This window comes from Arabidopsis lyrata, assembly GCF_000004255.2.
Source record: "Arabidopsis lyrata subsp. lyrata unplaced genomic scaffold ARALYscaffold_2, whole genome shotgun sequence".
NCBI lineage: Eukaryota > Viridiplantae > Streptophyta > Magnoliopsida > Brassicales > Brassicaceae > Arabidopsis > Arabidopsis lyrata.
The window spans coordinates 240372-252138 of record NW_003302554.1 but is presented as its reverse complement, the minus strand read 5'-3'; the positions used below and the strand labels follow the sequence as shown (position 1 = coordinate 252138).

The following is an 11767-nucleotide window of genomic DNA, read 5'->3' as shown; positions in this document are numbered from 1 at the left end:
TTTTAAAATTCTTAAAAAAAATCCCCCCTAGCAATGAAGTGCTACGTTCACATTAAGGGGTATTAAGGAGATTTGACACAAAGGCAAACAAAATCAGTTAGTAGGAAATCACCTTTTTCACTTTTTATGTGCGTTGTTGCCTCAAAACCTCCTCGTCTTCACACTCACCATATAACGCCTTGATGATACTATATTACTATTAGATTAATTTTAATCAAACCATTAATATTACCTTTACTAACAACAAAACTAGTTTTAGTAGTATTACTTTATGTGAATGTAAACACATTCATTTACCACCTCGCCGCCCCTATGTGAAAAGAAAGATTCATGGGAACACTCACATGACTTTGTTCTTTTCAATTTTTTTTAATACTTAATAAATTATTCTTTTTTCCAAAATATTTTTGTAATTACTCTAAGTTCCTACAAAAAGCAATTAACATTAATAAAAATAAAAGAATAATTGTTTTGCAATTAATTTATGATTAATGCGGAAGACACAATTTTCCACCTGATCTTAAACGTATACATAGGTGATGTACATTTCAAAATTTCGACCAACACTTAAAACACAAATTAAAAAAGTAGTCCACTAAATAAATATACTCAATAATAATAAAACCAAAGGAAATGTGAAAGAAAACATAATAATGAATGAAAAGGAAATTAAATTATCATTAAATGAAAGCTAACTGTCAAAAATTTCTGTCGCTTGGTACCTTCCTGCTTTCTCCTTCCCTTCCCATATAAAGATCACTTAAGCTCGTCCCTTCGTCTTCACAAATCCTTCTTCTTCTTCCTCTCTCCTTCTCCGGCGACTTTTCTCAGTCTCTGGTTCTCCTACATCAGCGCTATTTAGCTGATCCTCTCTCCGGCATTTCTCTATCTTTTTTTCAGTCATGGAGAAATTTGCGTCCGTAGCTGCTCTGTTACTGCTTCTTCTCTGTTTTCCGGTAGCTTTCTCCGGTCATGATTATGGTCAAGCTCTTTCCAAGAGTCTTCTCTTCTTCGAAGCTCAGAGATCTGGTGTTCTTCCTCGTAACCAGAGAGTCACTTGGCGCTCTCACTCCGGTCTCACCGACGGCAAATCAAGCGGCGTATGTCTCTCCCTCTCTCTCTTTCTATATTTTGTTTCCGACATTGTTGCTCTTTATCATCCAAAACCAGAATCAAACTCTGTTTTTTTTATTTCACTTGATTTTGAGTTTATTCAGACAACATTTCAGTAAATTAGCTATAGATCTGTTCTCCGTTCAGACAACGTCGTCACCGATATTGTTCCTGTTTCATACCGTACTAACTATAGAATCTTTTGTGTTCATCAGGTGAATCTAGTCGGAGGTTACTACGATGCCGGAGACAATGTGAAATTCGGACTACCGATGGCTTTCACGGTGACGATGATGGCGTGGAGCGTGATAGAGTACGGGAATCAGTTACAAGCCAACGGCGAGCTTGGAAACTCCATTGACGCCATTAAATGGGGTACTGATTATTTCATCAAAGCCCATCCTGAGCCCAACGTCCTTTACGGCGAGGTATAGTACTTTCACCACTTTGCTTCAATTAATTAATGATTAGAAAAAATGAAATTGATTTTTATAGTTATGGAATTTTTTAGGTTGGAGATGGCAACACCGACCATTACTGTTGGCAAAGACCGGAAGAAATGACGACGGATCGTAAAGCTTACAGGATAGATCCGAGTAATCCCGGGTCGGATCTTGCCGGAGAAACAGCAGCCGCCATGGCCGCCGCATCAATTGTGTTCCGCCGATCTAACCCTGTTTACTCTAGGCTACTACTCACTCACGCATATCAGGTAAAAACTCGGCGCATTTTTACCAGTATTTAAGAAGCGTACGTTAGTATAAAGTGTGGGTATAATTAATTACTACAGGCAGTTACATTGAGAAGTTGCAGACACATTATTATTGTACACTGGCAGAGTAGGAAGTAGAATCTTATTTAAATGTCATTTTCCGCGCACGTTAGGCGTTTATTTTAAGGCGTCATTTAGTAGTAATTGAAAATGACAAATCTGATTAATTATGTTTAAACCCGAATTTGTTTTTTTTTTATAAAAGCTTCCAAAATAGAAAGTTTTCTGAGATTTTGCTATAATTATGTGAGTCACACCAGGAATTTAGCTAATTTGATATTCCAACTCCTTTTTTGGATGTAGAATTTAATTTAAACACAGTAGCTTACTATTTTTAATCATATAAGCGGCGTCGTTCTCCGTCCATCACGGGTTTTTTGTGTTGTGACTGTACAGATCTTGTTATGATCTCAGCCGTTCAAAAATAAAATGTATTTGTGTGTCTTTTAATTAAAAAGACTACGCACGTGCCTTGGACCGTCGGTGCCCCATTATGTGTAACTAACTTTTTTTCAATTTAACCTCTCTTCTAATACAATATCACGAAAATGCCACTCCCTACCCAAAACTTGTAAACTAACCTTCTCTTTGATGTTTTATTACGGATTTGCCACCCTAATTCCGTTTTCTTTTTTTTGTTTATTACAGTTGTTTGATTTCGCCGACAAATACAGAGGAAAATACGACAGCAGTATCACTGTTGCCCAGAAATACTACCGATCCGTCAGCGGTTACAATGTAAGATCCCAAATTTTTTAAGTGCTTAAACAAATTGTCTGATGTCTGAACTTGTTCTTAATTTCAATGATCAGGACGAGTTATTGTGGGCAGCTGCGTGGCTATACCAAGCTTCGAACAATCAGTTCTATTTGGACTACTTGGGTCGCAACGGTGACGCCATGGGTGGAACCGGTTGGTCTATGACCGAGTTCGGTTGGGACGTTAAGTACGCTGGTGTTCAAACCCTTGTTGCCAAGGTTAGTAGTAGTTCATATGGTTAACCGGTTTGTTAATCTTGGTTTGATTCTAAACCGGTTCTTTCTTTGACAGTTTTTGATGCAAGGCAAAGCAGGAAGTCACGCGCCTGTGTTCAGGAAGTTTCAAGAGAAAGCTGATTCCTTTATGTGTTCCTTGTTGGGTAAAAGCTCGAGGAACATTCAGAAGACACCTGGTGGTTTGATTTTCAGACAACGTTGGAACAATATGCAGTTTGTCACTAGTGCTTCCTTCTTGACCACGGTTTACTCTGATTACCTAACTTCTTCTCGAAGCAACTTGAGATGTGCCGCTGGAAATGTCGCTCCTTCGCAGCTTCTTTCCTTTGCTAAATCTCAGGTGGATTATATTCTTGGAGATAACCCGAGAGCAACGAGCTACATGGTTGGTTATGGTAACAATTTCCCTCAGAGAGTTCACCACAGAGGCTCCTCCATTGTCTCTGTCAAGGTCGACCGTACATTTGTCACATGCCGAGGTGGATATGCCACGTGGTTTAGCCGTAAAGGCAGCGACCCGAACCTTCTCACTGGCGCTATTGTAGGCGGTCCTGATGCTTACGACAATTTCGCTGACAGGAGAGATAACTATGAGCAGACTGAGCCTGCTACTTACAACAATGCACCACTTCTTGGTGTTCTTGCTCGTCTCAGCAGTGGTCATTCTGGTTATAGCCAGTTTCTTCCAGGTTTGTATTTGAAATTCTAAACCCTGAGAAGAAGTTTGAAACTCAAAGTAGTTTGCTTATTTTGTTGCTGTGTCCCTGTAGTGGTTCCTGCTCCTGTTGTCCGAAGACCAATGCCTATTCGTAGACCGAAAGTGACTACTCCTGTCCGAGGTATGTATGCTTCTTTTGTCTACACGTGAATCTATGAGTGTCTATGGAACAGAGACTTGACTCTGTTAATCACTTGTGCAGCTTCTGGTCCAGTGGCTATAGTTCAGAGGATAACTAGTTCATGGGTCTCAAAGGGAAGGACTTACTACAGATACTCAACAACTGTGATTAACAAATCTTCTAGACCTCTGAAAAGTCTCAACCTTTCGATCAAGAATCTCTACGGACCAATCTGGGGACTCTCGAGATCAGGCAATTCCTTTGGTTTACCCTCATGGATGCACTCATTGCCATCCGGAAAATCCCTAGAGTTCGTCTACATTCACTCAACAACTCCTGCCAATGTCGCGGTATCGAGCTACACTTTGGCTTGACTAGACAACAACAACAACATCAAAGGAAATCACAGTGTGTATAGGTCGTGAGAAGGTCTTTGGTTTTTACCTCTGGTTCGTCAAGAACGTTAAAAGGTTTAGTCTTTTATCTTCATTTTTACTTTTGGGTTTCTCTGGTGAATATAAAAAAAGGGGTTGAAGAAAGGTGTGAAGAGACAAAAGTGAAGACTCTTCAAAAAATTAAAGAAGAGTGAAAGTGCTCATCCTCTTTCTCCTCTAAGTTCAAGGCTTTTTAAATTTATATATAAATCATATATAGTGAGAGTGAAAGGAAGATAGAGAAAGATAGTGTTTGTGAGATCTTCCTTTTCTTATGAAAAAGGGGTCTTGTGAGATATTGCAAGGATTGTTTTTTTCATTCCTTGTAGCTAAAAAAACATGTTTATGTCTTTGTCCTTTTGTGTTTTATCTTTCTTGGTGGGTCTATGGCAGTTGTAAAACTCAACAACAGTCCTTAATGAGATATGTGATTTGGTTATTTATCAACTTATGTTTAGGTATTTGTCTTCTATACATGCACTGCGGAATTTAGTGACATCAAATATAAGGTGAAATTAGCAAAGAATAAACTTGTTTTGTGAATAAGATAAATAAATTATCACTTCCCCAAATTGTTTATTTCTACAAGGTGGTCAATCCATTGAATTTTTGTAGTTAGTTACTATGAATCTTATCACTTGGAGCATTTTCCCTCTGTTTATTTTAACGTGTTAAACTCACTAATTTAGTAGTTAGTTACACTGAATCTAATTGCCAATGAGTTGAGGATATACTCAGCAAATCTAATAAGAAATTGTGAAAAATGAAAATTATACATTGTGGATTGCATAGCCAGAGAACTTTATTAAAATATCAATACAAATACACAAAACAGGATAATGTTGAGTACAATAAAAAGATTTGGTTGTTTACAAGCAAAAAAAAAACTAATGTATTTGGCACAAGCAACTTCGATATTAACACAACATAGAGAGACATATAACAATATGAATTAGAGTGATAAGAGAAACATATAAACCTGAGAGACTTGTCCAACAACTTCCTTTCTTTACACTCAAAGCTTCAATTGTTTGTCTTTGTTATACATTTTATCAATCTCTTTCTGCATAAACAAGAACAGAGAAAATGGTTCTTAGGTTAAGATCATCCGATTCAGTAGACCCCTAAACATCATCAAGCCAAAGAGATAGTTTAAGGTTTTACAATGTGGTAACCTTGAATGTTTTCTAGTGTGAACATAAAGGGAAGAGACTTTTAATATACCTGATAGTACTTGAGAAGCTGAGGCCTTTTCTTCTTGTAAGAAGGTGTGATGAGATCTCTTTCCATGTCGAACGGTACCGTGTCCAAATGAACACCTTTGATCAGCTCAAATCCCTTCAGCTGTAAGACAAAACCCACAATTTTCACACTTAACAGAAGGTTGCAAATACAAAACAATAATTTATAAGTAGAAGAATCATGAACAAATCAAACCTTTTTGTCTTTGGCTACTCTGTTGAATTCTCCAAGGATAAACTCTTTAGTCTTTTGGTTTCGACAGATAGACTCAAAGTCTCCTGAAACACTGTGTTCTTTGGCCCAATGTTCAATCTGAATCTTGCTTGGACATACCACAGCCACTAAGTAAGACTCATAGCTGTTTCCATATACCCATAGCTGCAAAATGTTTTAACAGATAATTAGTTAAAAGTCTTATTTAATGGTTATTTAAAGTTATCTTATCAACTAATACCGATTCAATGGCGGCGACATGACTGTATATGTTCTCCAAGTTCTCAACCGCAACATATTCTCCTTGAGACAGTTTAAAGATGTTCTTCTTACGGTCGATGATCTTCATGGCTCCATCTGGTTGCCACTCACCAACATCACCAGTATGAAGCCAACCATCAATGAGGACTTCTTGAGTGAGATCTTCACGTTTGTAATATCCAGAGAACAAAGTCTTTCCTCTGATGCAAATCTCTCCACGTGGGTTGCTTGCAAGAGCGTCATAACCCATCTCTGGAACTGACTCGAGCCTTATGTCAACGTTTGGAACTGGTGGACCAACCGTTCCAAGCATTGAAAGCTCATTTGGGATGGACACAAAAGTGCCACCACAACTCTCTGTTAGACCGTATCCTTGCAAAACATGAGCACACGCGACAACTCGAAGGAAAGATTCGATGTGAGCTGCAAGAGGAGCTGCTCCTGAGAGGATCAGACGCACGTTTCCTCCCAACCCTTCTTTTACCTGAAACAGTTTTGTTAAACTCTTTCAAGATTTAGTTTTGTTCTAACAGTCACAAGGTTCAGGATCAAAAGAGTGAAGATTAAAAATTATTTCACCTTTTTAAATACAACTCTGTCAGCCATTGGAGATGCTTGTTCATGAGGCTGCCCTTTCGTCATGTTTTTATGTTTGCTGAAAAAATGTATCAAAAGGTTTCAGAAACAGAGAAATTTTTATAAAACTCTGGATTTTTTAATCTAAAGCGATACACTTACAAGTTGAATGCAAAGTTGAATAATTTCTTCTTTATGAAACCACCATCAGAAAGTTTCTGCTGAAGACCTGAAAATTGACATAAACAGATAACAACAGTTATGAAAAAATAACTTAAATGTTTTTCAAAATTTTTAACTAGTCTTGCAAAGTATTTACCTGTGTAAATTCTCTCTAGCACGCGAGGAACAGCGCAGAAAACAGTCGGTTTCAATGCAGAAATGTCTTCTATCAATATCTTAACATCCTGATAAAGAAACAGATTATGAATTATAAGTCTCTTATGAACATATTCTGTAGACAAAAGAAACAGATTATATAACTTAATTACCCCTCGCCAGAATCCGATAGAGGCTGCTTCAGATATACACAGCTCCTCAATCACGCGATCGAAGATATGAGCCAGAGGTAGATATGAGAGATAAACATCTTTACTGGTTAACTGTAACATTTTTCACAATGGAAACAAAGAAGAAGTTATTTATAATGATCAATTCTTGAAGTAGTGATCAATGATCATGATGTAAAAAAGAATAAGTTACCTCTTCATTGATAGATTTAAGCAATTTTTTAACACCTTCAAGTAGATGAATAATGCTCTCATTTGTAAGCAAGACTCCTTTAGGATCACCAGTTGTGCCACTTGTATACATTATGGTGCAAACATCGCTGCTTCTCTTCTCTGGTAATTCATAATGTTTACCCTCACCCTTCAAATTAAGTAACATATATTCAGGATTCTGATTGTTATGATGTTAACATAGAATACAAAAAGTTCAAATACGATTCTCTTACTAGCTTCAAGAATTGGTCCCACGAATATATTGTTAATCCATGCCTCTCAGCTTCTGCTCTTTGACCATTTGTAACCTCACCAAAGCTCACAATATCTATTCCAAAAAGGAAATAAAAAAATTGTTTCATTCACTGGACTTTTATCAAAGAATCAAAAACAAAAATAGCTTACTTACTCTTCAAATATCTAGTTGATTTTGGAGCTGTCAACAATAACTGAAACATAAAAAAAAAATCGCCTTGTTTTAGTGGTTAGAAATCCCAAATGTGAAATAGGAAGAAAAGTACTCTAACAAAAAAGAGGTGTGAGTCAATCCACTCATTATATTGTAAGTTAGTCTTGAATTGAACATAAATTTAGCTAATGATCAAGAGATTTGATATATTAACATAACCGATTTCTTTTCTCTTGTAAAAAACATTTGTCTGATAGGAAATTACCTCAGAGATTTTTTTCTCCTCAGAGAAAGCGAGTGAGACTTCTGCATGACAAATGATGAATTCTATTGCTCCAGCACCTAAACAAATGCATCATTCAAACTATTATACACACATAAATCTGAATGTAACCAAAAAAAACAATCAATAGAATAGACAAATGTATTTGTCCAAAAAAAAAAAAAAAAGAATTAATAGACAAATGTTACACACCTAGAGTGTCATATAAAGGTACACAGTAGAGTCCATGAGCATTGCAAGCCTGAAACATGAAAATTTTGATAAGTACTTAGTGAATGTGAAGAAAAATGGTAATATCATTCATCACCATATGTATAAAATTTAGCTAATCAATATGATGTCACTCTCATATTATTACCTCCATGCTTATAATCCATTCAGGACTATTGGCGCCATAAATACCGCATTTCTCTCCCTGGTCCACAAATTATTGTAATTAAGATGTTGTTTGAAATCTTAGATGCATCACTATAAACTATGGTTTGAATGTAGAAAAAAGCATTGTTTATTAGGACATTAATTACTTTTCCAACTCCAATAGTTCTGATAGAGTTTCCAAGCTTAATCACTACATCATATACTTCTTTGTAAGTTTGCCATACATATTTCCCAGCCTGTCGGAAGGAAAAAAAAAAAAATCATAATCACAGAAAAACACATAATTTATTAGTTAATTTCTGATTAAGTTGGTGATTGCTTACTTTTCCATCAACTATTTCTCTACGACCAAGCATAGGATTATCTGGAGATTTCTTCACAGATAATCTGTAATCAAAACAGAACATCCACAACAACAACAAAAAATCATATCAATGGTTTTGTTGGTTATTAACTTATCATCAGTCAATAGCGCCATGAACATTATATTTGACACAAAAGCAACATGCATGGTTTCATTGTCTGAGATTCTTAACTGAAATCATTTGAGGATAATTACATATACTTTTATTTATTTGTTTAATCTTCATGTGAAAGTCAAAGTCAAAGAGAGTAAAATTGACTAGAGACTTTTGCAATAACAACTTGACTTTTGTAAAGGAAAATCTAATGTTTGAAGTTTTACATTTTTGATTTGGAAGAAAACGTAAACCCCAACATTTTTTCTCTTCCATATATTTTGTCAGCAGTTTAACACAGCCTAGAAACCAAGGACCGAAAAAATAAACAATGTTCATGAAGTAATCCTCAAATCTAACAATAAAATTCAGAACAAATGTGATCGGAAAGGAGTAACGTAGGATTCAATAGTCTGATCAAGTTCTGACTTTGTATAAATAAATCTTTTATCTAATTAATAGAGATACACTAAACTTTAAATACGACTTTGATTTTCTGACACAATAATTCGACTCCCCATACTTTTTGTGATATGGAGTCCATATATTTTTTTCTCACCTGAAAACTTCAAATTTATTATAACACTCACATATAGATATAGCGTTTTGTAAATTCTACACCAACAATATCGCGATATGTAATAAACAAAATAGAAAATAAAAACTTGAACAAAAAGTTAGACAGACTTTGGTAGTTGTTCCTTTAAGAGAAGAGATGGTAATTAAAGAGATATTATCTAACCGGAAAATATCCCATGCACTGACGAGATCATCGGCCGGTTCGGGAAACCCGCCTTTAGCGTAGATACTCCGGTAAACCGGACCGACCGATGGACTTCCTCCATGGACGCCTTGCTTTCCCTTCTCAACCTCAAAGATGTATCGACTAGTCGCCATTTACTATATCTGCGTATCTGTGTTTCTTTCTATGTATATATCTGTTTTGTTCGTTGAAATGTAAAAGAAGCAATTAGAATGGTCGTTGAAATGTAAAAGAAGCAATTAGAATGGTGTGTGAATGTTTTAATGAGGAAAAAAAGATTTCAAGGACACGAGGGTAGCTGACCAATCCTCAATATTGGGTACTCCCTCCATTTCGTTTTAGTTGTCGTTTAAGGTTTTTTCACACAAACTAAGAAAAACATTTAATTTTTTTGTTTTACCCTTTACTAATATATTTTATAAAAAATTTCATTGGCCAAAACATTAAAACAGTAGGGATAAAACTGGAATTTTCACCAAACATTTGCATTGAAAACCTAAAACGACAACTATTATGAAACAAAATTTAAATCCTAAAAACGACAAGTAAACTGAAACGGAGAGAGTAGTATTTATAAGAAATCTCATTATTTATTGCTTTTACCCCTCTAAAGCTTATTAAATTTTGTCTAATTATGTATAATCAATTAACAAAACTGAAATAACTTGAGAAAAAATAGAAAATGAAGAAAAAACAAAGTTTTAAACCATTTTTTATTTTATTACCTTTTAATATTATATGAACAGAATAACTATTCTCCAGTACTAGTTAGTAGTTACAGTGAGATGATAAATTTTGACTATCCTCCACAATGTAAAATAATGTGAACATTATATATATATATATATATGTATATATTATCATATGTCTACTTCTATTAGGATATGTTAACAATTTGGGATCTAATTAATGGTGTACATGTTAGTCACATATATCTAATGACCCAGACCCCTATGTAATTAAGTACCATAAGAAAAAAAAATCAAATCGTTGTCCAAACAAAAAAAAAAAAAAAAAAAAAAAAAAAAAAAATCAAATTATTAAATTACCAGGTTCTTTTTTTGACAGCACGCAAGTGTAAGGCCGTTGCTTATAATATTGATATTTGACTTTCATGAACAGTAAGATTATATTGCTATTCGAATATCATAAAGGCCATATGACATTAAATAAGCACATACAAATAAGGGTTCTCTACAAATAAATACTTTAATAAAAATATACAAATAAATACCATACGTAGTGCTTAACCATAACCATCAAAACCTTTGTTGGCCATGTATTATTATTTTTTTACTTTTTGTGAGATTGATTGGAAAAAACTCTATTGAAGAGTGTCTGGGAATACATTTTCGTACAAGACCAAAGAAACCGAGAATGATGGCGGCAAGATAAAATGGAATGGTACTTTTGTTACATGATAACAAAACTTAACAACTGATTAAAATTAAAATTTTGATATATATTTTATTCTAACATAATTATTTTAAAAACTAATTAAGATATATAGCTTCCCTGTTCTAAAAATCCCCGCCTAGCCCCGATTACTCCCCGCTTAATCGCTAGGCCCACCCTATCCGCCTCGATTAATGACTAATCCCCTAAAAAATCAGTAACCCGATTATTCTCCGCCTAATCCGATTACTTCCCGCCTAATCCGATTATTTTCCACCTTATCTTATATACCCCGATTATTTTTTAGATTGCAAGTATAAAAAAACCTTTTATTTTTGTTATTCAATCATTTGAATGGGGAGTTTGTGATGTTTTACAATAACTTGTGTTCAAATTTTAATAAAAATCATAAATTTGTAATAAAAATCATAAATTTTTACAATATTGGATTAATATATTTTAAAAATATTAAAATAACCCTAAAACTAATCCCCGATTAATCCCCGATTTTAATCCGATTTTCCGATTAATCGCTAGGCCCATGCCGAGCGCCCGACTAACGCCTAGCGATTTTTCAAACAAGGTATAGCTTTATGAAGTAAGTAGATCCAGTATCATGATCATCTGATTAGAGATCAATATTTCTTTGCGCACCGCCATTATGTACATTAGTTGTTAGTTGAACTAAAAAAAATTACGAACTTATTTCTAATCTTGGCATTTTTTGTGGACAACATTATAGGATATAAAGTTAGAAACGAAATTTATAGATAAGGGCCACTATCATTATTTCCATCACGTCGCGTTTGTATTATTAATTAGTTCGTACCTAACTAGGCAATTGAGGTTTGATCAATATATAACGGACCACTCTTATTGATTACTGTAGTTAGTATTACATATCATTTGATCCA

General features: G+C 34.9%; 2 protein-coding genes across 2 annotated transcripts; one reads left to right on the top strand and one right to left on the bottom strand.

The window, feature by feature from the left end:
* The first annotated feature begins 618 nt into the window (after positions 1-618).
* Positions 619-4600, top strand: LOC9322412 (endoglucanase 6). Its single transcript, XM_002887844.2, has 8 exons — positions 619-1100; positions 1329-1541; positions 1625-1825; positions 2534-2623; positions 2698-2862; positions 2936-3569; positions 3651-3719; positions 3801-4600. The coding sequence occupies exons 1-8, from the start codon at positions 903-905 to the stop codon at positions 4091-4093; spliced, it is 1863 nt and encodes a 620-aa protein (XP_002887890.1). The 5' UTR covers positions 619-902; the 3' UTR covers positions 4094-4600.
* Positions 4601-4935: 335 nt separating this feature from the next.
* LOC9323953 (long chain acyl-CoA synthetase 3) lies at positions 4936-9680 on the bottom strand. The gene is made up of 17 exons (XM_021034292.1): positions 9438-9680; positions 8561-8624; positions 8384-8473; positions 8218-8274; positions 8052-8100; positions 7842-7918; positions 7577-7616; positions 7401-7495; positions 7148-7315; positions 6937-7047; positions 6765-6852; positions 6608-6674; positions 6449-6524; positions 5850-6353; positions 5591-5773; positions 5378-5497; positions 4936-5216 (listed from the first exon to the last, which is right to left on the bottom strand). Exons 1-17 carry the CDS (start codon positions 9590-9592, stop codon positions 5169-5171), a joined length of 1992 nt encoding a protein of 663 aa, XP_020889951.1. The 5' UTR covers positions 9593-9680; the 3' UTR covers positions 4936-5168.
* Positions 9681-11767: the final 2087 nt, after the last annotated feature.

Excerpts from the sequence above, each read along its gene's own strand:
- LOC9322412 (XM_002887844.2), top strand. The coding sequence starts at position 903 with ATGGAGAAATTTGCGTCCGTAGCTGCTCTGTTACTGCTTCTTCTCTGT. Across the intron at positions 1,542-1,624 it reads CCAACGTCCTTTACGGCGAG|GTTGGAGATGGCAACACCGA; the intron begins GTATAGTACTTT and ends GGAATTTTTTAG. Across the intron at positions 3,570-3,650 it reads TTATAGCCAGTTTCTTCCAG|TGGTTCCTGCTCCTGTTGTC; the intron begins GTTTGTATTTGA and ends GTGTCCCTGTAG.
- LOC9323953 (XM_021034292.1), bottom strand. The coding sequence starts at position 9,592 with ATGGCGACTAGTCGATACATCTTTGAGGTTGAGAAGGGAAAGCAAGGC. Across the intron at positions 6,675-6,764 it reads GCTAGAGAGAATTTACACAG|GTCTTCAGCAGAAACTTTCT; the intron begins GTAAATACTTTG and ends GTCAATTTTCAG. Across the intron at positions 6,354-6,448 it reads ACAGAGTTGTATTTAAAAAG|GTAAAAGAAGGGTTGGGAGG; the intron begins GTGAAATAATTT and ends AAACTGTTTCAG.